Source organism: Hippopotamus amphibius, chromosome 8 (genome assembly GCF_030028045.1).
Source record: "Hippopotamus amphibius kiboko isolate mHipAmp2 chromosome 8, mHipAmp2.hap2, whole genome shotgun sequence".
Taxonomy (NCBI): Eukaryota; Metazoa; Chordata; class Mammalia; order Artiodactyla; family Hippopotamidae; genus Hippopotamus; species Hippopotamus amphibius.
Window position 1 is genome coordinate 14,683,070 of NC_080193.1, and position 26,632 is coordinate 14,709,701.

At 39.5% G+C, this 26,632-nt stretch overlaps 1 protein-coding gene across 2 annotated transcripts in view; it reads right to left on the minus strand.

The window, feature by feature from the left end:
* MED13L (mediator complex subunit 13L) overlaps positions 1-20,226 on the minus strand; it is a 298,152-nt gene extending 277,926 nt beyond the window's left edge. For both annotated transcript variants that reach the window (XM_057746699.1, XM_057746698.1), the window contains exon 1: positions 20,057-20,226. In XM_057746699.1, the coding sequence (XP_057602682.1) occupies positions 20,057-20,128 (72 nt within the window). In that variant the 5' untranslated portion in view covers positions 20,129-20,226. The remainder of the gene's footprint in view (positions 1-20,056) is intronic.
* Positions 20,227-26,632: the final 6,406 nt, after the last annotated feature.

Below are 26,632 nucleotides of genomic sequence, written 5' to 3' on the forward strand. Positions count from 1 at the left end.
TCAAGATTTACTATGGGCTTCCTAGGTGGCGCAGTGGTTGAGAATCCACCTGCCAATGCAAGGGACACCAGTCCGATCCCTGCTCCAGGAAGATCCCACATGCCGCGGAGCAACTAAGCCCATGCGCCACATCTATTGAGCCTGCGCTTTAGAGCCCATGAGCCGCGACTATTAAGCCCATGTGCTGCAACAACTGAAGCCCACGCACCTAGAGCCCGTGCTCCGCAACAAAAGAAGCCACGGCAATGAGGAGACTGCACACCACAATGAAGAGCAGCCCCCACTCACCACAACAAAAAAAAGCCCACGCACAGCAAAAAAGACCCAACACAGACAATAAATAAATAAAATTAAAAAAAAAAAGATCGGGCTTCCTAGGTGGCGCAGTGGTTAAGAATCCGCCTGCCAATCCAGAGGTCATGGGTTCAATCCCAGCTCCAGGAAGGTCCCACATGCCGCGGAGCAACTAAGCTCGTGTGCCCAAAAAAAAAAAAAAAAAAAAAAAAAAGATTTACTATAAGATTTCAGTAATCATGACAGTGTGGCAGTGGCAGTGGCAGAAGAGGCGTGTAGATCAAAGGAGCAAAATACAGGGAATTCCCTGGCAGTCCCATGGTTAGGACTCCAAGCTTTCACTGCTGAAGGCCCAGGTTCGATCTCTTGTCAGGGAACTAAGATCCCTCAAGCCACACAACACACATACATTCAATACATTCAATTGATTTTTGACAGTGACAGGAAAAACATATTCTTTTCAACAAATGATGCTGGAATAACTAGATATCCCACGTGCAAAAAGAACTTCAACACTTACCTCACACCACACAAAAAAGTTAACTCAAAATGGACCACTTAATCACTGACCTAAACCTATAAAGAACACTATGATACCACTGGAAGAAATCATATGAGAAAATCTTTGCTACCTGGAATAGCAATTAGAACTAATATACAACTGGTTGGACTGTAAAATGGTACAACCATCTTTTTAAAGTTGAGCAGTACTTTATAAAGTGAAATCTATATTTCCCACATGATTCAGCAAGTGCACTCCTGATTGTTTACAGAAATAAAAACACACGCCCCACACAAAAACCAGTACATGAAAGTTCATAATCATCAATAAATGAATGGATAAACAAATTGTGGTGTATCAATACAAGGGACTACAACTTAACACTAAAAAGGAATTACCTACTTAGGAAACAATATGAAGACAGACAAAGAAGACGATATACTATATGATCCCATTTATAAATATTCTAGAAAAGGCAAAATAAGTCTACAGTAACAGCAGATCAGCGGCTGACTGGAGATGGGGGGTGGTTTCACAGACTACACATTCGTCAAAACTCTTAAACCTGTACTTGCTTAAAATGGGTAACCTCAATAAATATAATCAAAAATTTATGTATTGGGGCTTCCTAGGTGGCGCAGTGGTTAAGAATCCACCTGCCAATGCAGGGGACACGGGTTCGATCCCTGCTCCAGGAAGATCCCACATGCCACGGAGCAACTAAGTCTGTGTGCCACAACTATTGAACCCATGTGCTGCAACTACCGAAGACCATGCGCCTAGAGCCCCTGCTCTGCAACAAGAGAAGCCATGGCAATGAGTAGCCCCCACTCACCACAACTAAAAGAAAGCCCACGCACAGCAAAAAAGACCCAACACTGCCAATAAAATAAATAAACTAATAAATTTATAAAATAAATGAGCAACTAGGATATATCGTAGAGCACAGGGAAATATAGCCATTAAAAAAAAATTATGTATTAATGGAAGAATCCATGGAAAAAAACCTCTCAAAGAAAAAAAACCCATTTTTAATACAGCCAAGGTAACCATCCTGTGTTATCTCCAAGGTAACTGTGAATCTCTTTTAGAAAGTATACAATATTTTCAAAAAAAAATATTTTCATGACTAACTACATCAGAACACTGGTTAATGATTTACATTTATTAATCTTAACTAAAAGAGAACTCTTGTGAAATTTCTGAGAACTGAACTGTTTAATGAAGTTCATTAGTGACACTGGGATGATTTCTTACCCAATTGCAATAAGAGACTATAAACACAAATTTATATTACTTTGCATAACAGACACTGTTAGCTGCCTACCCAAACATGAATGGCTCCTTCCTCCACAGTGACATACACTTTCTGTTGCTGGGGATAACAGTGTGCTCACTTGAAGAACTACATTTCCCAGCCTCCCTGAGGTTAAGCATGGCCAGATGTGTTGTAAGGAACTTCCTAGAAGTTTCCTTTAAAAGGAGGGGTGTGGCCTTCCTACATTTCCTCCTCCTTCCTATCTAGAATGCCTCCATAATGATTAGAGTTTGAGCAGCCATCTTGGACAATATGCTAGTTGTGATAAACCAGAGATGATGGAATAATAAGAATGAGCCTGGGTCCCTTGACGACTGAGAAGTAACCAAACCAGTTCTGAAATACTGCCTCCAGGTTGCATGTATGCCAAGGAAATTTCTATCTTGTTTAACCTGTCTATTTTTTAATAACCACATGATTATGTTACTATAATAAATCATTTCTGATGAACATTTCAGCAATTGGCTTTTTATTTTAAAAAAACTAAAAGACTTTTAGTGAGGTGATACACTTTTTTGAGACTATACAGTTACCTAGGTTTTTTTTATTTATTTATTTATTTTATTTATTTATTGGCTGTGCTGGGTCTTCGTTGCTGCACACGGGCTTTCTCCAGTTGCTGAGAGTGGGGGCTACTCTTCATTGTGGTGCGCAGGCTCCTCATTGTAGTGGCTTCTCTTGTTGTGAAGCACGGGCCCTAGGCGCATGGGCTTCAATAGTTGTGGCACATGGGCTCAGTAGTTGTGGCTCACGGGCTCTAGAGCACAGGCTCAATAGTTGTGGTGCACAGGCTTAGTTGCTCCGTGGCATGTGGAATCTTCCCAGGGCAGGGCTCGAACCCGTGTCCCCTGCATTGGCAGGAGGATTCTTTACCACTGTGCCACTTAGGAAGTCTAGTTACCTACGTTTTTAACTTGCCCCAGTCACTGATCAAAACAATAAACTATCTTAATTTTTCTTTTTCCAACTGATTTCTCTATTTGGAATAAAGTAGTCTAGGAGAAAAAAAAATCTGCCTATCTGTGGGAAGAAATTTTAAGCTACATTATTACTCCATTAATCGCTGATGAAACTTTTTAAAAATGTCAACTGTATTATCATTCCATTAATCTCAGGCAAATCTATATGCTCCACTGATTTCTACCTTCATATCTGTACTAAATTATATGGTCTACACTGTTAATTTTTAAAAGGCTCAGAAAAGAAAGAGACCAATAATGTTTGGAATAGCTAGGAGGAGCTTCACAGAAACTCTAAAAGGATTTAGACAAGAAAAGAAGGAAGAGCACACAATGCAATGCACTGGTTAAGTGTTCAGGCTCTGAAGTCAGTGACTCAGCTCCATCACTTGCTGGCTGTGTGACCTAGGGCAAGTTACCTTAATCTCTTGCTTCAGTTGTCTTATCTGAAAAATGGGAAGAGTAGTTATTTATCTCATCAGGATCTTGATGAGAAAATTTACGTAGGCTGGCAAGCAGTTGAGCAATTCCAGGCATTCAGTAAGCACTCTTAGAAAGAGCAAAAGCTCTGAGATGAGAATGTATATAACGTGTAAAGATCTGACTTGAAATAAAAATTCCTGTTAGTGAATGGCTGGAAATTTTAAATAGAAAGAGAAAACAAAAGGCTTTTTAGCGATTAAATGCTTTTGAAAAATAAGAAAACTCACAAAACATGTATACCCATTTGTATGAAAAGATGCTCATAACCTCATTAGAAATAAAGAAACTGAAAATTTAAATACTGAGGTATTTTTTGCTCAGAGTATAAAAAATTAAAATGAGTAAGTTTCACAGTAGGCAAGGATAGAAGAATTGGGCATTTATATATGGCCCAAAGAAATGTAAAGTGACATCTTTTTAAAGAATTTATGGTTATAACTATCAAAATGCATAACTGTACTCTTACAGAAAAAAACTGAATCTTAATGTTTCTCATAGTTGATGGTTAAATAAACAATAGTACATCCCATCCTATGAAACAGGATACAACTGCTTAAAAAAGTAACGAGTGAGACATATCTAAATTTACTGACTTGAAAATATTTTGAGACTTCTGACCCTATGACATTTTTTTTTCTGCTTAACATTTAAAAAAATATTAACGTCAGAGACTTTGATTCTTTGATGTTAATTTTTTTTTCAATGTTAAGCAGAAAAAGGATGTTACAGGGGAAGCTGGAGAATTAGCCTCTACCTGTAATTTTTTTAACTATAAATACGCCCATCATCAATAGAACACATAAACTGTGGTGTAAGAGTGAATCATAATTGCATGTTGTTGGAACATGATATTAAAGTAAAAAAGCAAGCTGCAAAGGAATATAGTTCATTTATAAGAAGTTTCAAAAACCAAAACTATATATATATGCATATACATACATACACTAAATACACGATTAAAACCTTTTTTAAAAATAGGATATTATAAACATAAAACCCAGAATAGTTACCTCTGAAGGAAGAGGAAAGAGAATGGAAAGGAAAGATATTGGAGGACTTCACAAATGATAAAATGTTCTCTTTCTTACTCTGGGTATTAGGTACATGAGTGTTCATTATATTGTGATTGTTTCTACCTTATGCATGATTTATACATGCTATTATCTAAAGAAAACAACTTTGAAACTGCATGTATATAGGCACACAAACATATTTAAAAAAAAAAAAACCTGGAATGATAAAAATTAAGCTACTGGTAGTTACGTCTACAGTGGGGGAGGGGAACCTTCATATTTTATGTCAGATACGCCAATACTAATAATACTGATTATTAAACTATAAAATTAAATTTATAAAATACTTTTCTCTTAAAAATTATAACTATGAAAATGGTAACCACGTGGAAAATATGTTAGTGCATACAGCTGAATAAAGAACTATATTTACCCTGTGATTATATCGATTTACCAAAAAATGTACACATTAACAAGAATAGAAGAGTTAGGGTGTATCTGATCTAATGGAGTGCCTGGATTATGGGTAATTTTTTTAAATGTAGTTTTAATTTCTTGGAAGTTTTATTTCTTGGAAACATTTTGTATTTCATTAGTATGACCTCACTCAGAGAGAAACTAAAGAAAAATGACAACTGCAAGAAAGCCAACTCTCCACCTTCAGGGTAGCCAACTGAAAAATCTACCCACATGGGAAGGCTGAATGAATTACAGCCAATTGACAATGGATAGCACATGCTGTGCCAGTAAGTGCACTCAAAACAACTGGAGAGGATCCCCACCACAGCAAGGAGATTACATCAAAAGGTTCTGAAGTGCATATGTACATTTTAGCTGAGAACTGGTGCTGTCAAGTAAAAGTGCAGCGGGGTAGGGAAAGCTCCAGAGCACAGGGAGTCCAGAAATGAGCTGAAAAGGAAAGGGGTATGGAGGGGTGGGCGTAGAGGGAGGGAGAAGGGAAAACTTTTCCCAATACGTGCGGTAGAAATCTGATATGGCATAACAATTACACTCTCAGTATCTATAAAAATATTGTCCATTCAGAAAGCTAAATGCTGAAGGAACAAAAAATAAAATGATAGGAATGACAATTTAAAGGAACCCAAAATCAGAATGAAGAATAGGCACCAAAGATACACATTGTTTTGTGGTCTTTACAAATGTCCTGTCTATTCTATCCACTATGCCAATTCCTAAAGACCAGCAATTTCCACAAAGGCAAGAAGAAAAGTACGGATAAAAGTCTATTTCATCCTCCTACCAAAAATATCACTAATATGAAATTAATATAAAGAAAACCTTTAAATAAAAAAACTAACTGAAAACTACTCAAAGCAGATTTACAGAGAGAAACGTAATCTGCTTTCTGAGCTTACCACTACTAAAAGCAGAGGCTCTATGTAATAAATGCTGACAGAGTCAATTGCTGTTAGGATACTCCACTCTCTATTTTCTTCCTATTAGAGTTTCTCCATGCCCATTTCTGATAATCAAAATTTCAAAAGCTCTTCCCCTACCAAAATATTCTTGATTCTCACCTATAATCACCACCAGTTACGGCCCACACCTCTCCACCCACCCCACCAGTCTTGCCTTCTCCTTTCTTCCCCACTTTTTTAACCCACCCCTCCTTTCTCATAAATCTTAATCTCAATTTAGGAGAGAAATCTTGCTCCCCCAGACTCACATCTTTTCTGAAAATAGGCAGGTTATAAAGGCTAATGTTTACTTTCTTGTCACAATCTCTTGTCTTTTTGCCCACAGCTCTTGTCCATACTTAATTTTAAAACTTTGAGTTCCACAGGGCTTAATTTAACAGCAAGAACCCAGACTTAGTGCATACTTTCATATACATACACACCTGTGACCAAAACATAGGTCTTCTGCTAACAATTATAGCTCACGGATGTTGCCAACAGTTCTTTGTTTTGTATAAACAAGAATGCAAATGCTATAAAATCAAGAATATCTGTTTGCCATTTGATTCCTCTCCTATGACATACAAAAAAGTCCTCGCAATTCTACCTCAAAATATTACTTGAATCCATTTCTTTCTCTCCATTCCTACTGGCCCTGCACAATTTCTCAGATCTATTCTAAGAGCCTTCTCCCTGCCTTTGGTTTTCCCTCTATTACAATCGACACTACACAGAACCCATGTGAGTTTTCTCTTGAAACATAAATCTAATCAGGTCATTATCTTCCTCAAAAGCCTTCAGGCATTCCCCTGTGCATTAAGAATAAACTTCCAGCCACGTCATCCAATCTGGCATCAAACATCACCTTCCAGGCTTGTCTCCTATCTATTAAAGACTACGCATTAAATAAAAATAAGTAAATTTAATAAAAGAATAATTTCCAAGGATATCTAGAAATGCTGTATGACATTAATGTATTATTTATGTAATTATTTATGTAACTGATAAATTTATTCATCTCAACCATATACTATTACCACCAAACTGAAACTTTTACAAAATAGCTAAATAAAGTTCTATCCACCTAATGTATTAAAACTGGATTGGGCTGTTTAAAATATTTCTATTTAATTCCAATATTAAAATGTAAGGTGGATCACAAAGATTCTAAATCCATAGTTATTTTCTAAAATGAATGTTAACATACATCGCCAAATTTCTCACAGCTTTCTGAAAATTGTTAAAGTCAGCTCTTGGAGGTCTTAACAGTGTATCACATCTACCACAGGAGAAAGTTTGACAACAAAATCAATCTTACTTTAGGGGATAAGCACGTACCTTAGTGAATCCCATTTGTTTTCCATCTAGACTATTTCTTGAGTTTATCATATAAACTACCAAACCAGACTACTCATTTTAACAGTCATTAGAAAAGTTTCCTAAGAACAAGCAAATACTTCTTTTTCAAATCAAATTTATAAAATTTGCGAAAGACGACAGTGTATTAGCTTACACATATCAAAGTATGGGTTCTCATGAGAACCATTCTGCTGTTTAATTAAATGTTATAGGATCTTGAAGACAGACTCAAGAATAGCACCATCTGTCTGGGTTACAAAGCTCAGTTTCACCATGATATCACCAAACAGCAACAAAATATTATTTTCATACATATCTCAAGTAATTTATAGACAACTAAAGAATTTAGTCTATTTGGGATCATGACACTTGATTCAATCCATGCAGATGATTACAATTTGTATGTAAACCAATATACTTTGAAAAATGTTTTTAGTAACTTAAACTTTAAGACATATTTCAGAAGGTAAATATCATCTTCAGTAGCTACAATGTAGATTTATACTCTGGTATAAATTCTAAATGTTAAACTGTTCAGGTGTTAAATAAATCTGTAAAATTTAAAAGTGCCTGTTACTTGTTTAGAATAATTATCATTTAAGTAAATTTCCCTAAAATATCTATAGCTCTAGGATTATACTGCCACACTTTTTGACAGCATTTCAATTACCATTTTTTATTGTGAAAAGTATTTTAAAAAGAGAAAGAACTATAAATAAAATCATCTATGTAACATGAAAATCATAGAAGCAAAGCTGACTGAGAAAAATCTCATATTCCTGAATTCAAAAGTAGAAACTAATACTTGCCACTGCAACTCAATCTAAATAATATAGGCATGTCTGCTATAAGTAAAACATCCTCTGCACCTCACCTAACACTGAATATTAAGGCAGACCATGAGAAAGTAAAATCCTAAATACGTATGAGTACTAATCGCCTGTGGAAGAAGCTGCTGAAAGAGCATGTATGGGAAACTAGATAACCTCCTAGGCAGTCTCAAATGAGTAAGACAACACTAAGTGGGCAAAGGTAAATACTTCGGTCTCATAAACCAAACTTTCTGTTAAAACCTTAAGAAATTATCTCAACAGGATACTTAATTTATCCCAAGGCTCTTCTTCGTGATTACTTCAGTCTAGCCAAAAATGAACTTCAGGATTATATCTGACGTTTGCTAGACAGACACAGACAGGGCACAGCTTACAATTCTACTCCTCCTGTTATAATAATTTGCCTTGATCCCCAGAAAGCAAAAATGCCACCCCCACTTAATTTGTCCCAATATCTAGTCTTACCGATCAATGGACCACTAAATCCACCTCCACTGAAACTGTACTGAGACAAAGCACACGGAAGCACTAGACACACACCTGGGGGGCAACCGTACAAGCAAGGCAGGAACTCTTGGCACACACGCACAGTGTATGCATGCCAATACAGCTGGCCCTTGAACTGCCCACCCTGCAGAGTCAAAAATCTACATGCAACTTTACAGTCAGCCCTCCTTATTCACGGACTCAATCAACCGCAGGTCGCAGAATACTATAGTGTTTACTTATTCAAATAAACTCGAGTATAAATGGACCCATACAGTTCAAACCCACACTGTTCAAGCACCAGCTGTATATTCAAAAGGAGATGCCCTCCCAGGGTTGTTCTCATCACCGGGAAGACCCCCATGAGAAGGTGCTAAATTGCTGACTTAAGCAACAATTTAGAGCAAAAACCAGAACAAGAGAGAATAAAAGACATTGACCAAAGCAGTATACTTTAAAATAAGATTCTCTGGAGTGGCTGACTGAACCGTCTCTAAAAGAAGGACCGAAAAATATGACAGACAATGGCATCAATATCTGATTCATTTCAAAGGGGCTTACTTTGAAGAAGGCTTCTCATTTGGGCAGATGTGTACCAGTTCTGGTGTGAGCAGCTCAAAATCAGTTTTGTAACTGTGAAGTGTACAACCTAAGGAGGTGACATCTGACCTACTTAAAACAACCATTAAAGGAAAATAAAAACAAAAATGGTTGATAGTAACAAGGACATCAAGTAAAATGCAAATTTTTTAGCTAAAATAAATTTTTTTAATGTTTATTCAGGCTCAAGCTCAGTATCTTTAATCTCTGAATCTAAAAAGCACTCAAGCTTTTAAATTCAGTGGGGACTGAGACTGTCCCCACTTCCTTCACACTTATTCATTTCTTATATCCTCACATCTTTTATTTCTTAAAGGGTCTTACTCTCTTCCAGTGCTAACTCCATCACCTGGGTTCTTAGTACCATTTCCAGCCAGACTGTTTCATCAATTATCAACTTTTCTTATACCTTTCATCTTTCTTTCCATCTCTCCACTATTGTTGCTACTAACCTACAAACACAAGTGAGGCTCTTGCCTTCTGAAAAATTTCCTTCATCTACCTTTCAATCTCTTACCCTCCCACTCCCACATCACTGCTTGCTTCACAGTCAACCTTCAAGTGACAAGTGTACCATTTATTCATTCTGCAAGCCACTGTAATCCATATTCTACCCTCAATAGTCATGTGTAATGATTTCAACTAAGTACCAAGCTGCCCAAACAGCAAACTTTCTCATCTTTCACTCCTTACCTCTCCCCTTCAAGGTCCACCAGAACTGTCTTTGAAAATTATAATTATTCTTTTTTTTATGTCAGATAAAGCAAATTATATTGTCTACTGAAAGCATATTAACATATATATTCATGACTTAAATGTCTAGGCTTCATGAGAAGTAATTCTGGACCAAAATCTAATTTGTCTTAAAAGCACAAAATTTAAAAAATGATAGGTTACACAGTTCAACAATTCCAATTTGTCTACGTAAGAGAGCAATCCTAGAAAGGCTTTTAAACATATTATTAAATGTAATACCATTTAACACACTTGTTTTTCCTCAATTCATTTCTCATAATAGTTTCTATATCATCTTGGATTATCTCCCACTTTTAGTTTCATATCCCATCTGTTCATTTAAGATTCACGTCTGTCCAGTTTCTGAAATATTTGTCACTTTAGTCATTAGCATTTTGCGTAATATAGCACTGTTTTTTTAAAGTTCAGAACTGAATTATTTTAGAAAACTGATTATTTTAACATCACCATTTCTTAAGCTAAATCAGTCTGCCCACACTTCAAATTTTCCACCTAACAAAAATCAGATTTCAATAAGTTTTTGTACTGTTTTTTAAAAGGAAACCAAGAACCAAGACCATAAATTAGAAGTGCTCTCCTATATACCACTTCAGGAAATAGTCTCACGGACAGACTCAGAGTTGTCAACTAAGCTTCTGAAGAATAACCCTTCCATTCCTTTCTAGCTAGCCATATCCATCCAATCCTTCAAGATCCAGTTTAAAACTCCCCTTCGGAGTTTTCCTGGCTGAGTTACTATGCTATCTGTCCATGTTGCTCCCCCTCTGCACTGAGCATATACAGTCTTAGAAACTAAACAGTATATGTAGGTCTTTATCCTTCATATCAGACCTTTAGCCCTTTGTAAGCCCAAGCCAGATTTCAATCATTTCTGATGTATGTACATTATTGGAAAATAAATTATATATATATATATATGTCCTAAATTTCTCAAGCATAACATACAAAAAAAATTAATGTCTAAATACTAATTTATTGGTTACCCCATCCAATCTCACAGCCAATTCCCTTTTCCCTTCACTGAGGCTCATAAGTCCTCATTTACCACACAAAATAGCAAGTAGAAAGTCTGTCTCTAGGGGTGAGTTAAGGAGGAAAGAGAAGGGAAGAGCTAAAGGGCAAAGGAATACAGCATCTTTTCCTGATGACATCACAAAACCTATTACTATTCCCTACATTTTAATAAAAGTATATCAGCAAAGAGGAAGCAGCAGTGAATACCTTCAAGGGAGGGAAGGGAAAATCTGATTCACTCCTTGCTCCAAAACTGTTGTTCTTCCCATTGGGGAGAAGCCACCCTCACCTCTCAACACTCTCTTCAAGCCTCTCTTTCAGATAGCAATCCTTTCCTAGGCTTTGAAGTGGGCCTAGAGTCTGGGTCATCCTCATTCCCAATGCCTGGAGCTAAGATGGGTTTCAGAGAGTGCCTGCTCTGATTGCCAGCAGTATAGTCAGAGGAAAGGTACTCCTAATATCCTAAACTTTCCCATAAAAATGCTCCCATAAATAGCATTCGAGTTCTATAACACAAGTAATTAAGTACAATAGGCTAACCATCATTTATAGCAACAGAATTAAGAGTAGGTTTCTATGTGAAAGCAAACTTACATACAAATTAACGTTTTCTAATACTTAGGATGCTGGAGATCACCTACATGTAAAATTCTACATTTTGGATAAAAACTTAGGACACTATTCATATTCAACATGACTAAGACAAAAACTACAGACTGGCGGGCGGTGGGGAGGCTGGCTTTCCTTCCTTCAACAACGTCTAAACAATATTTTTAGACGTCGCCACATTATTAAATGGAAAACAAACTGACTGGCAGTTAAGGACATATACTCTGTTCAAAACAAAGTAAGCGCTGTGACATGTGTGTCAGACTAAAACATGATTTAGTCTTTAAAAAGAAAAGGATATTTATTAAGTACTATTTCTGACATTCCCTGAGACAAATCTCAAAATGTTAATAGAACTGCTATTTAAAGTTCAAAGAGCACTCCAGAGCTGCCAAGGAATTAATAGCTTAAACTACCAAATAAGAGCCACAGTTCAATCTCCAGTCCCAGCCACTCAGAGCTCAGGGCTGGTACAGCAAAATCACCCAGCTTATTAAAGACATACCACACAACTGAGAATCATACACACAAGTGAAAAGCTGTAACATGTAAAGATGGCTTACTGACGAAGAAAGACACGAGAACAACTTAATCTTCTGCTCCCTCTCAAAAAGCACAAATACAACATAACTGCCATACCTAAAACAAGTAATTTTGCCATTCCAACTTCCTGGTTAACTGCCTCAGGCTACTCTATAACTTTAGTTGTAATTTGCCACAAATCTCTGCCTATTAAAAAACATTATATAGTCATCCAAAGTGCTTTCCTTAAAAGATACTCAAAATGATTTTTCACACCTCCTGACCTCCATATTTCCGTCAAGTTTACAGGAGAAACTGAGGCACAAAACCATTACGTGACTGACCAGATCTAGTCGCTAGTTGAAAAAAAAAAAAGTTTGAGTAACAGTCAACTTTGCCTATTACCGGTTTACTACCTATTTTACTGAGCTCATGGAACGTAACCTTATAACTGAAGGTTGAGCAAAAGCCCTCTAATATGGCTTAGAGAATGAAAACAAAGGAATTCTGGATCAAGCCCCAAACAAAATCTCCAACGGGTTCCGAAATCTATAGGCTGCCTACCACATTAGACAAAATCTAAGTACTAATCGAATTTCTATTCCTTTGAGGTATAAGCATGCATCTCTTAATCAGTTGGAATTCTCTTTAATACAGATTTTCTAGAACTCATCTAAAAATATTACCAAGCCACAATACATACAGACTAGATAATGAATATTCAGAACACAGCTAAACAGCTAATAAATTTTTAGAATAATAAAAAATAACATACTGTGATCAGGACCTAAATGGGCAATGAGAACTCCCTTAGGGAGCAAGGTGGAGAAGAGAATAGTTGTCCAGTCATTCATTCAACAAAGAGTTAATTAGCACTTAACTATGAAGAGAATGCAAAGATGACTTAGACGGGGTCACTGCACTATAGAAGCTCATAGGATTATCAGAGGTAGGTAGGAGGAGGTATATGGAAGGAGCAAGAGTGACAAGTTCTATCTGTGGGAGTCAAGGAAATCTTCAGAGGAGGTGATATTTGACCTACTTAAAAGATGAGTAGGATAGTGCCAGACATATAAACGTGCAAAAAAACTAGGAGCTGGTTCCTGAGTTGGATATATGTTATGTTCTTCCTTATTTCTCTTTAGGATATTAACATTCAATCATGAGAACAGCCAACACGAAATGTTTTTTTCACACCAATTGTACTCTTTTGAATACCTTACTTATTAGTTCTCAAATTAAGCGCAGATGGACTGTGGAACTATATGAGGAAGCTTTCTGTGTATTATACAAAAATACTTCCTCAGAAACATAACAACGATCTTGGCACGGTGGGGGGAAAAGAATCACAGTTTTCATGCAGTTTAATACCTTTTGGATGATCAATCTTTGAAATTTCCACTCAATATTATAAAGAATTCTATGCACAATTAATTACATATTTTGTTTGAAACAAATCATTTCCTCAAATTTAATTTTAATATCAAATGTCTGAAATATATCCAATTAATGTAGTGATTTAATACAAATTAAGACTTATTACAGTAAAGAGATCTAGTGAAGATTCAAAAAAATATTTACCTGCAGATTTATCTAATTCTCTTTATCTTCCCCTTTTCATTTTTTTAAGTTACAAATTTAAACAATGAAAAATAAAGGCACAAATGAAATTTTAAAATAATCAATTCAGGAGGTTCCTTTAACAGTAATGGAATTTCACTGTACTGGAAAAAGTACAAAATGCATAAAGCTGTCAACCAGGGCTCTGTGCTATTTCACAGTAGTAGAAATACAGTTTTAATAAGATTCTACCACAATTCATCTAGAAGGAGAAAATAAACATTTAGAAATATACATAAGAAACTACAGAGTATGGAAATACCAGTGACATAAACATTCTTCCTTGGACACCATTGATTCTTCTAATTCTCATCTAGAAAGAATGAAAAAAAAAAACCTCATCTTTCTTGACTACAATCCAAATGTACTCTAAAAGACATTTTATTAGTTTAAAAAAGGAAAACAACTTTACTCCAACAAACATAACTGAAACATGCTAATATAAATGCAAGTAAAACAGGAGTTCCTAAAAGACTATGATAGCCAATAGAAGGATAGAATCCAATCTACACTACAGATAATTTCAAAAATTAAGTAACAAAACAATGTAGTAGGGTGGGGAGCTGCCTCTGAAATAAACACCAATCACAACATTTTAAAAGCATTTAAAACTATCTATCAGCTACAGCAAAGACAGAAAACTATGCTGATGTACATAAGTGACTTTATACTAAACAAAAATTGGGTAAGCATACATATTTCATTCATGCAAATGAACATGAATTTACAATTCCTCGTTTATGTTAATATTTACCAAGATTAATGGAGAATCATCTCCCCTATGTAATGAATGAATTCCCCCAACAGAACAAAGCTAACATCTTCAAATCTTTCGAATAAACAATGAAAGCATATACTATAAAAGGAAATTATCTGAACAAGATCAGAAAGAAGTTAAATGATTCAAGAGGGAAGAAAAGTCCAAAATTTCAACACACACTACAAATATTGATTCATTAATTCCAAATCTCTAAGCAAGTCCTATGAAACAAAAGTGCATGTGAATTTTTTTTTTAACTATCCCCCACAGCGCATTTTTAGGCTATCTACCTAATCACCTCACTTTGCCATGCATTAAATGTAATTTCTCAAAATAGCGATGTTCATACAATGACAAACTAGAAATTCTGGTGGCCACAACACACAGTTTTTTGTAAAGTAGATTAGCACACAATACATTTTAAAGAAATGACACTAAAAGAAATGTCACAGAAATCCTTTTTCTCCACCTCTAATAAATGGCTGCAATAAACAGCTCAGTAATAATACCTAATATTCAACTATATTACTAATTCTTATAAAGTCTAATCTCTCTCACTAGCTAACTTCTGTGAAATAAACATATCACCTACTTTCAGAAAAAACAACAACAAAGCAGTACTTTCTACTACTATTTCAAAGGAGGAGATTATTGTTTTCTTCTACCAAAAAGAAATCCACTGAGAAAAATATCTAGTCTGGGAATTCCCTGGTTGTCCAATGGTTAGGACTCTCTGCCCGTGCACGGGTTCGATCCCAGTTCAGGGGACTAAGATCCCACACGACAGACGGCGTGGCCAAAACAAAAGAAAAAGATCCAGTCTATCTTTGAATCAAACTTTGAGAAACAGTTGAATTAACTCTTCATTTAAAAAATCCAGATAATCTTATTACTATTTACACTGAATTTCACCTCAATTTTAAATAACTTAACAAATGCAACTATAAAACATGCTTCTTTTGCAAATATATAATATATAGAATATAGTGTAAACTAGTGACAGAGTATCTTTCTTATTAATCTTAAGAGCAGAGGAGACCTTTGAAAGTGTTTAATGAATACAATTAACTCACAATTAACCAGGCTAAATTAGCCAATGAACAAAAAAGATGAATCAATCTTTCCATACCTAATTAATATAATCCACTACTCTAACCTTATTTAAAAGAATGCCTTAAAGAGGTTTTTTGCCCCAAATACCTAATACAATCATGAAAAAAAAAAAATGGCCAAAATATTCCAAAGAAAGTGCTAAACTACATAAGCACCTGGCATAAACTCAACAGACATTCATTGTCCTAAGGCATCCCCACACCCCCACCTTTATTCTAACAAAGAAACAGCCCCAACCTAACTTCTCTCAATGAGCACTTCAAGCAATAACACAGCAACATATTTTGTAGCATACAAGTCTTAGGTACATTATTGTCTCTTTAAAATTATAAACGCATCACACGTACAAATGGCTCTTTAAAACGATCCAGTAAACTGCTAAACTATGCCTTAAATTGCTGTCTATTATGTACTTAAAAATATTTACTAGCAATTGGAGGTTAATATGGCAACTATTACTGGATAGCAATTATTGCTATTAAAAATATATAAATACTGTAACACCAGTTGCTACTAACAACAAAACACTAAACAGAAAACATACATTAGCAAATAATAAACATTTTCATTAAAGAAAATGAACCATCATGAAAAAAAGATGCTTTACGTGTAAATAACTAAAATTGGAAATTGGGGTGAAAAAATACCCTGTATGTGTACTGGCACTTGAGAAGATTAATCATTCCTTCTTCCGCATTTTCAATTCATAGTCCTCCCCATCTGGTTCTAACTCAAAATAATAGATCTCAAAGTTTCTACATTTACAACTATCTTCCTTCTCTGCAAAAAAAAAAAAAAAATATATATATATATATACACACATACTTATATATACATATATATATAAGTATATATATATGTATATATAAGTCTCTTCAGAAAAAAGAAAGCAGGTCAACAACAGATTAAAGTCTTCAAACACAGAATGAATGGTCCTTAATAGGAATTATATACTAATGTGTGTTTCAATTCAGGAAGGAAGAATTTGATACCATCCCCCGACTACCCCATAGTCAGGAAGATGCTAAGCAAATAAAACAACATGAATGTGGAGCATACATAACTAAGATTGCTTTGTGTCAAAGAGTATATACTTAAATTTACTTGAAGGACACAAACCAGTTTTTCCCCATATCATCTCGATTGAGAAACAACAGTAAAGAAACAAAAGTAAAGATATATTTACATCTGGAAATTGTAATATGTCTTTCCACAAGGGTGAGTTGACATACCATAGGATGCACTTGTACAATTTCCAAAAGGGCAGATTTAACACACTTAACTGAATTATAACTGAGTGAAGATATAACAAGAGCCTCCCAGAAATGTGATGGACAGCATGAGAAAACAGTTTTGAGTCACAAAGGCACAGCCAGGCATGCATTTAATGCAGTAGCTACAAATCTCACAGCTGTAAGAACATGAAACACATACAAGGGCCCATATCATATATACACAATGGCATTTTTCACATGTTAGGAAAAGGGGGCAGGGGTTGACAAAGAATTTAGGAAATGTGATGCCAAGCAGCAGAAAATCAGAAAGCAAAATACGGAAAGGACTAACAAAAAAAATCTTAAGGCACCTGACTGCACAAATCAACTTTTGCTAAGCCATAACACCTCAAGGTAACAGAAAGTGGGTGGGTCATTAGTGTGGTACAGAACTTTATAATCTCTAGCTTACATTTCAATCCACATTAATATGAGTATGTAGGTAAATAAGAAATACTTTGCTCAAAAAAAAAATGCAGGCCAAAAAAGAAAAATATATGCTATTATTAAGCACCAAGAGTTCTTATAAAACATGCTTTATTTTGAAAAGGTGACGGTTTTATCTCCTTTGGAAATAATTATTCTATACAATGTACTTAAGGCAACATTTTTGATATTCCAGATTGCTGCTATATCTAATTTTCAAGAAAATGCTCAATTTGGAATGAGAAAAATTTACAATATCAGCAGTTCTTTAAATGATTTGTAATTTTTTTAATTAGCACCTATCTACCCTCCACATATAAGAGAATGTAGACATTCTATAGTCCTTCAAAAAAAAAAAATTCAACCCATGCATTTCTGCATTCCAAAGTTGCTACCTAAAGAGTAATTCTGTTTAAAAAAAAAAAAGTATATTCAAAAATCAATTCCTGGTTTGAAGAGGTTTAGGAGAGAAATACCCAAAGCACAAATCTTTAGTTGGTTATAAACCACAGCATCCTCTCCTACAAATTGTTTCTCCAAAAGAATCTTAAACATCTTATCTCTATCAATATTATCATCCTTACTTAAGCTTAAAAAATAAATAAATAAAAGAAATGATACATACTAAAGAATGGCTACATATTTACTTTCATTGGTCTACAAAATGTACTGTATACAAATTAGCCACATACACACAAGCCATTACCAGTCAGCATAATATATGGTAATTTGGGGGATCTCGCCTCACTAATATTGGTCTACTTGGTTATTTTAATTCCCTGATAAGATGTCAACGTGGTCACCAGCCACCAAACAAAAACCACTTAAATACCCCTTAATCAATATGTTTGCTAATCTATGGAACTCCCTGAATCTGACTAGTACTATTATGATAGATTGAGAGGATAAAAGAGGAGGCAAAATGAGTTTTATTCCCATATATCAAAAGATCAAGGGAAAATTATCACAGTACCTAGAGGAAGAATCACAACTCATAACTGAATTTTAAGATTAAATATCTGAATAAAAATGTTGGGGGAAAAAAACCAAAACTGACCTTATCTTACAGCACAGATACTATGTCACGCGGTCTTTGTAAGTAAAAATCGCATGTTTTGATTTTTTTATCTGCATAATGAAATGTATTTAATAAAATAAAGCTTCCATTTGAAAAGCTGGCAAGAATCTGTATTTCTCCACCAGTCTCCGAGGGAAAAAAAGCATCTATGCTACCCATAATTAAATGTAACTAATTACAATTTGAACACTAAATTATTTATCCAGTGTAAACAAGGATTAAGAGGAAATAAAGCTCTATCTACAGCAGAGGTTACAGAAAACAATTTCCAAAATGAATGTTCTCCAAAGACAGTCCCCCAAAAAGGGTACGCAACTTAAACTAAGTTGGGCTTTTTTAAGTCTAAATTAAACAAACCGTTCAGCCAATTTTCCAATTATATTCTACGCTTGAAACATAATTGCGTTACATCTGTTTACAAATCTTTGCTCAATATTTAAACAAATTCGCAGTCTCCCGGGCACACAGCTATACATACAGTAACTCATGCACAAAGCACATATTTAAAGACCACGCACTGCAATTATTAGCCTAAACGCCAGGTTTAACAACGTGAATGTTTTCAGAGCTAGGTAATACGACCCAATAAAAAGCAAAGATGGCATTTACCACCAAATGTCACTGCCACCGCCAGGAAAGAATTGCTGGAGCCCTATACATTTTTAATTTCGATGAATCTAGACGCCGTCGTCGGGTGCCAGGCTTCCAGAAGAACAATTGACACCCTAACTGCTTCAACATTAAGGCAGGCGATTCAAATCCGAAGGAAAAGTTGTCAATTATCAGAGACAGCGCGCGAGGGAGCCGAAGGCAGATAAAAGCGATGTTATCAAACCGCCCAGCTTGTTGCTTGTGTGTGTGTGTGTGTGTGTGCGTGTGTGTGTGTGTGTGGATTCGTTGTTAGGAGAAAGAAAACAGTTTTTAAAAGACACAGGAGGAGAGAAAGAAGAAAAAGCTTTCTCCACCTTCCGTCGGCTCGGTGCAATGGCTTTACGGCTCTCCAGCGTAGTAAGCCCCGAGAGGCAGGCTGCTGTCGATGTTTACAATCGCGGGAGCTTCGGGTGCAAGAGTCCTTTGCTGACACAATCGCATTCAATCAACTGTTTTCGGGCGAAATTGCAGGTGTCATTATGGAATTTTTTAAAAATTCAAAAGGCGGGCAGGCGGGCGGGCGGGCGGGCAGCCGATCCGACACAAGGGGGGAAAAAGCTGCTTATCGCAGGCGCGAGAAGCACAAGGCAGAGCCTTCCACATTTAGGGGGAAAAAAGGGGGGAAAAGGGGAGGGGAAGGGGAGTGCGATTGCAACAGAGGGTGGGCGTTCGAAGTGCGACCCAGAATCCGCAGCTTTGAGACTTCCACATGCAAATTCCACGCCGAGCGCCGCGTTCACAAATGATTTTTAAAGAGCCAAATAAACACTGGATGGGATCCAAGGCGAGGGGAGAGACGATCCAAAAGGGGGAGAATCGGCGAGAGGCGAACGGCGGGGAGAGGCGAGGGAGGGGCGAAGTCCCGGCGGCGGGAGGAGAAAGTTGGTCTGCGGCGGAGGTCGGCGGCGGAGGTCGGGGACCCCCCCCACCCCCCAGCACAACGCCCTCCCCACAGCCCGGATACTCACCAGCGAGAAGAGGTTGGAGTGACAATCCTCCAGGCTCGCCCCGTTCGCCACCCAGTTCGCTGCCGCAGTCATGATCCTCCGCGAGCCCGGCCGCCAGAGCGGGGCATGTCGGAGCGAGGCGTCCGAGGCGAGGCCGGGCCGGGCGGCGGCGCCTCGCCGGAGAGCGCGGGGCGGCCGGGCCGCCGCCGCCGCCGCCGCCGCCGCCGCCGCCGCCGCCGCCGGGGGAGGACGAGAGGGGCGGCGGGCGGGCGGGAGGCGCCGCGGCGACGCCGCGCCGGGGGCGACGGGCCCGGGCCGGCGGGGGGGTCCGCGGCGGCCGCGCGGCTCCTTCCTGCTCGGGCGGCGGCGGCGGCGGCGGCGGCTCCCGCGGCTCCGGCGGCGGCGGGGGGCGCTGTCCGCGCGGCCCGGCGCTCTCCCCGCCTCTCAGGGCCGCCGCTGCCTCCCCGGCCGGCGCTGCGGGCCGGCCGCCGCCTCCGCCTTCCCTGTTCCTCAGCCTCAGCCGCCGCCGCCGCCGCCTTGTTTATCTCCAGCCACCGACTCCCCCTCGGCCCCCGCCGGCGCGTGAGGGGAGGCGAGCCCCGGAGTCGCCGCCGCCGCCTTGGAGCCGCCGCCGCGGAGCGCGAACTCGCGAAGGGGGGGGTGCGGACGAAGCCAGCGGGCGACCCCGGCAGCCGAGCGACGTCCCCTCCTTCCTCTTCCTCCCCCACCCCCCCCTCCTCCCCAGTCAGCCTCGCTTCTCCTCCCTCCCCGGGCTCGCTCGCTCTGACAGCAATGGCGGCCGCCGACCGCGGCTCGGCCCGCCATTGGCTGGAGCCGCGTCACGTGACGGGCGCCGGCCGCGCGGGGGGGGCCGCGGCGGGGGCGGGGGAGGGGCCGGAGCGGCGGCCGCGGCAGGTCGCGGGCGGCGCTGCTGAGCCGAGTGCGGCCGGATTCTCCGGCCGGGAGAGGGAGGGAGACGGAGACGGAGAGGGAGAGAAAGAAGTGCGGGAGGCGCGGCTCCAGGGCGGGCGGGCGAGCAAGCCGGGCTGGCGGCCCCGCGCCCCGCCCCCTCGGGTGTAAGGATCTTTGCTGGGCGCGACCACGAGCCCTGGAAATGCCTGTGGAGGTGGCTGCGGAGGGCTCCGGGCCGCTTGGCTGTGCCCCCGGCCGGCTGGGTGGCAGGGGCTCGCCGTGGGCCAGGCAGCAGATCCGAGCGCTTCGGGGGTGTCTCCTCGAGGTCTCACTCCGTCGTCCGCGTTTTGCAGATGAGACAACTGAAGCACAAAGAGATTAAGTCACTTGCCCGAGGTCGCACAGCTGGGAAGAGGAGGGAGTGGGATTCGAACTCCTGTACCAAGGCGTAGCGAAGCTAAGCTCTTGCGTTAAGGTTTATAAGCCTCGCCCAGGGAGCACTTACTGTGTATCACGCACTGTACACTGAACACAGAAATGCCTTTTGAGCCCTTACTCCTAGGCACTGTGTGCATACATTCATTAATTGCATAAATGCTTTCTGACCTCTTGCTTTGTGCCAGAATAGATATAGAGATAGAGGTTTGTTTTTTTTTTTTGTTTTTTTTTTTTAAACTACCAGACACTCTATTAGGGCTGGGTTGGGAGCAGACCTTCCCTCCTGGCTCCATTCAGTCAATAAGCAACATTTCCTGAGCATACGGCACGGGAGTCCATGGCAGTCGGAGGAATGCCAGTATAAGGAGGCTCTCTCCCAGCCCTCAAGGAGTGTGCTCCCTGCAAAGGTGGGAAGGAGATAACTTCTTCATTAACAAGCCCCCAAACGTGGAAGAGCCATGTAGACTGGATTAAAAGAGAGGAAGAGTGGAAAACAGGAAAAAGATGGAGTGTAATAAAAGGAAAGAAATCTTAGACATGTAAATTGAGCTTTGGAATAACCACAAATAACTGCTAAAGCAAAACCCAGGAGCAGCGTGTTATAAAGTGTATTATTATCATGGCGGACACTATGTTACAACTCACCGACACTGTTACAACGAATGTACCTACATTATTTCACATAGTCCTTAGAGCAACCACATAAAGAAGATACTATTGTTATCCTTAGACTGTAACTCAAGGCTCAGGAGTGCAGTGACACCTCCAAGCTCTCCAGTTAGTGAGTGACTCAAACCCAGGTGTATCTGGCCCCAGAGCCCAAGCGTGAATCCACAAGGCTCTGTGAGCAAATGTCTGTAAATGACTTTGGCACTGGTTGTGTTACCTTGACCACCACAGTTTAACTCTCTGAGCCTCATTTCCCAATCTGTCAAAAAGGGGTCCCAATTGCTGACCCACTGACCTCAGGCCAATTTTATGCATTTCTATTAAGAGTTGATGAAAATGTTTAGAGAGGAAAAAAAAAACCTCAAAGCACTTTATCAATGTGCGTGGTGTTACTTGGGCCTGAGCAATCAGACAGTGTGATGGTTCGTCATATTCACGTGTGTTTATATCCCAGGAGGCCTTCATCGTACACACCTGGTCACCAAATTCTCGTTCTTCAGTTTTTTTTTTAAAGTCTCCCAAAACAACCTAATAGAAAAATGAGAAAAGGACATGGACAATTTACAGAGTAGAGAAGATATATGGCTTTTAAATGTATAAAAAGATGTTCAACCTCATTTGTTGCAATGAACGGAATGTTTGTGTCCCCCTAAAATTAATATGATGAAACTTTAATTCCCAGTGTAATGTTATTTGGAGATAGAATCTTTGGCAGGTAATTAGGTCACAAGGGTGTAGCCCTCATGATTGGATCAGTGCCCTTGTAAGAAGAGACAGGAAAGATTTCCAGCCTTTAAACACTCTCCCTCCCTCCTTCCATCTCTCTCCCTACCTTGCCCTCCCAACCCCAACCTGCTCTGCCCTGTGAAGACATAATCAGGAAGAGGGTTCTTATCAGGAGCCAAATTGGCTGGCACCTTGATCTTAGACTCCCAACCTCCAGAACTGTGACAAATAAATTTCTCTTGTTTAAGCCATCCAGTCTGTGGTCATTTGTTAGAGCCGCCCAACAAGCAGACTAAGACGCTTATCATAAGAAAAACTGAAGTTAAAACCATAATAGGGACTTCCTATGTGGCACAGTGGTTAAGAATCCACCTGCCAGTGCAGGGGACATGGGTTCAATCCCTGTTCCAGGAAGATCCCACATGCCACGGAGCAACTAAGCCCGTGTGCCACAACTATTGAGCCTGTGTGCCGTAACTACTGAAGCCCAGGCACCTAAGGCCCATGCTCCACAACAGGAGAAGCCACCGCAATGAGGAGCCCTGGCACCACAATGAAGAGTAGCCCCTGCTCGCCACAACTAGAGAAAGCCCGTGTGCAGCCACAAAGACGCAATGAAACCAATAAATAAATAAATAAATTTACTTAAAAAAACATAATAAGTACTGCCAAATATTTTAAAAGCTTAAGCAACAGTGAAGGAAAGCACAACTCACACACTGTCAGCAGGAATATAAATTAGCACCACAGCTTTAGGTGTCAATTTTGAAAATATCAAAATTTATAATTCACATTCCCTTCAACCTAGCAATTCTACCTCTAGAAGTTTATCCTACAGAGGAAAGATTTCCAGCCTTCAAATATATAAAGAAAGACGTGTAGTGCAAGGACGCAAACTATAGTACTGTTTGTAGAAAGCAACTTACATGTCCATCAATTGAGGATTAGTTAACAGTATAACTTAATCCCATGCAGCCCTTAAAAATAATGAGTTAGCACTATGTGTACTGATATAGAATCATCTTAAAAAGAGATGAATTGAGATATCTCTGGAAGGTTGCACCAGAGACAATGGCAATATCAATTGTCTCTGGGGATAGAGAGTCAGGGTGGGGAAAGAAATTACTTTTCACTGTACTGTTTCCTTTTTCTTTTTCAGTCAAATGTGTATATTACCTATTCAATACAATAAGTTATAAACAACACAAATCAATCAATAAAATTGAAAACAGAATAATCAATCAAATAAAAAAGCAAACAAATTAATTTAGAAAGCAAATAAACAATGCAAAAGGTTGGGGGGGATGACCCTCATCTGGGGAGATTTCCTTGGCTGTCAAAGCCAAGGCCCCAGAGTGGAAGAGAAAAGGCCAGAAGTGCAGTGTGCAATTGCCCTGGCAACGTGAGTACAGAATGAGGACCCAAGGGAACTGGGTTCTAGTCTCAGATGTGCCACTGAGCAGCCCTGTTATCTTAGACAAGCCGTCCAACCTCTCTGGGCCTCAGTTTCCTCCTGTGTGAAGAGGCAGCCCGGGCGATCCTCCATGCTAGGTCATTTCTAGCAGAGAAACCCTTTTGATTCTGCACTGTGGAGCTGACTGATAAACATCTGCAGAGTGCTTAATAGAGAAAGCAATGGGAATTGATGGAGAGCCTCGGGAGATAAGATCAAAACAAAACCAAATCAAACCCGTATTGGCGACTAGGAAGCAGCAAGATACCAGGCACTTCTGAGTCCAGTTCCCCAAGTTGGGGCTCATCAGAAGTATCCTCGTTCATGACCAAGTTCTTCCAATTTGTGAAAATGCCTAACTGCCCAGGCAGGAAATAGATGTGCCCCTCTGCACAAGTCTCGAGTCTTATTCTGAGAATGACAGGTTAGTTCCCTTTCATGGTTACCAAATGTAATGGCAGAGAGAAAATGGAAGCAAAAATATGACCAGAGGAGGAACCACCCTATTAGAAAGACCACAGGAAGCCACAGCTGCAGGGTGGGAGTATTTTGTAGGAGTTAAGAATACGGCTTCAGAGTAAGACGCACCTGGGTTCCCATCTCTGCTGGGTTGTGCGCTAGCTGTGCAGCCTTGAGCAGGTCACTTAACCCCTGTGACCTCCATTTCTTCCTGCGGGTTGACCTCCCAGAGCGATAACACAGGGTGAGGTCTTAGCACAGCGCACGGCCCCATCAGCGGTGATCAATAAATTACAATCTCAGTCCCTTGTCCATCCTTGTACAATGGTGAGTGGCACCCAGTCACATCACTTGGAGGTTTTTTCCCTTTAACCTCAGCTTTATTGGATTTATTTTATTGTAAATAGCAAAAGTTACAAAATGCTAGCTGTAACAAGTTAAACAACACAGGAGTATGCCAAGGAAAAGGGGATACTCTTTTCTCTTCCACCGAGATAACCAAACTGAACCAAATTGTTGTGAATCCTTACTCTGCTTCCTCCAAGCTCATACCAAATCATACAATTTAAGCACACATTCCTAAGAGAATTTTTTTTAACTCTTTACAAAAATGGGATCATGTCACATATATGACTTTGCAAGCTGCTTTTTTTTTCACTTAACAATTTATCAAGAATATACCTCTAGGCCTATATATCTAGATCCAACTCAGTCTTTTATTAGCTGTATAGTGTTTCATAGAACACCTGTGCCATAACTTATCCAATTATTTGCCTATTTCTGAACCTTCGGGTGGTTTCCAGTTTTTTCCTACTCTACATAAGGGTGCAGTAAATATCCTTAACCATATATCCTTATGTAGTGACACTTTTATTTCTGTAGAATAAAGTTCCCAAAATAAGATTGCTTTTTTATTGTTAATAAATGTGTACTTTTATTGTTAATAAATACAGCCGGAAGACTTTCCCCAAAGACTGTAGCAATTCACACTCCCTCAAGCAATACGGGAAGAGAGTATACTTCCTCACCACTTCGCCAGCATTTGGATGTTGCCAGTCTTTTTAAATTTTTGCCAACCTGATGGTGAAAAATGGTATCATTGTTGTTTGAATTTGGCTTCCCAAACTCCAGTGAGGTAGATCTTCTCTTAGGTCTCTTGACCATTTGCATTTCCTCTTGAGGTTTTTTTTGGTTTTTTGTTGTTGTTTTTACTACTCAAGTCAGCAGCTGAGAATGAAAGAGAACCAAAGGCGGTCCCGATGAGACCAGTCAGATGGCACAATAACAAACACCTGACTTGGGTCCCTCTCACCTGGTGTGGACAAGGCCACTCATTCCATAGTTCCATAAAGATGTTTCTGGACGCTTCCATGTGGCAGGCCTATCCTTTTCATTCCTTCACTTTCATAATTCAGTTTTTAAGTTGAGATTTTAAGTTCCCTCTGAGAGAATGGTCTTATACCAATCAAGCTGTGCTGCCTTGGGCAATAACAGCTCTGCTCATAACCACCAAGGATTTCCTAATTGTTGCCACCTCTCCCCTAAGACGGTGCAGAGGATGAAGTAAAAACGAGAGCAGTTGTTGCTGGCTCGGAGCTCGGCTTGAAGTCTGGCGAAAGGCAAAGACTTAGAGCTGGTCGACACCTTGTCCAGATCCCAGCCCTGTCACTGACCCTCTTGGCCTCTTAACCTTTCTGTGCCTCAGTTTCCTCCTCCCTAAAGCAGGGTCGTCCTTGTATCTGTCCCCTACAGCTATTGTGAGTATTCAGTGAGTCACTGCACACAAAGCACTCAGGACCCACCTGACACACAATAGATGTTCAATAAGTGTCAGTGACTCTTCAGACCCAGAGCTTTTTATAAAATGTAGGCAGAGACAGAACTCCAAGAAACACCACCAAAGAGATCATTTAAGCCATAATTTTAGTTTTTAAAAATTT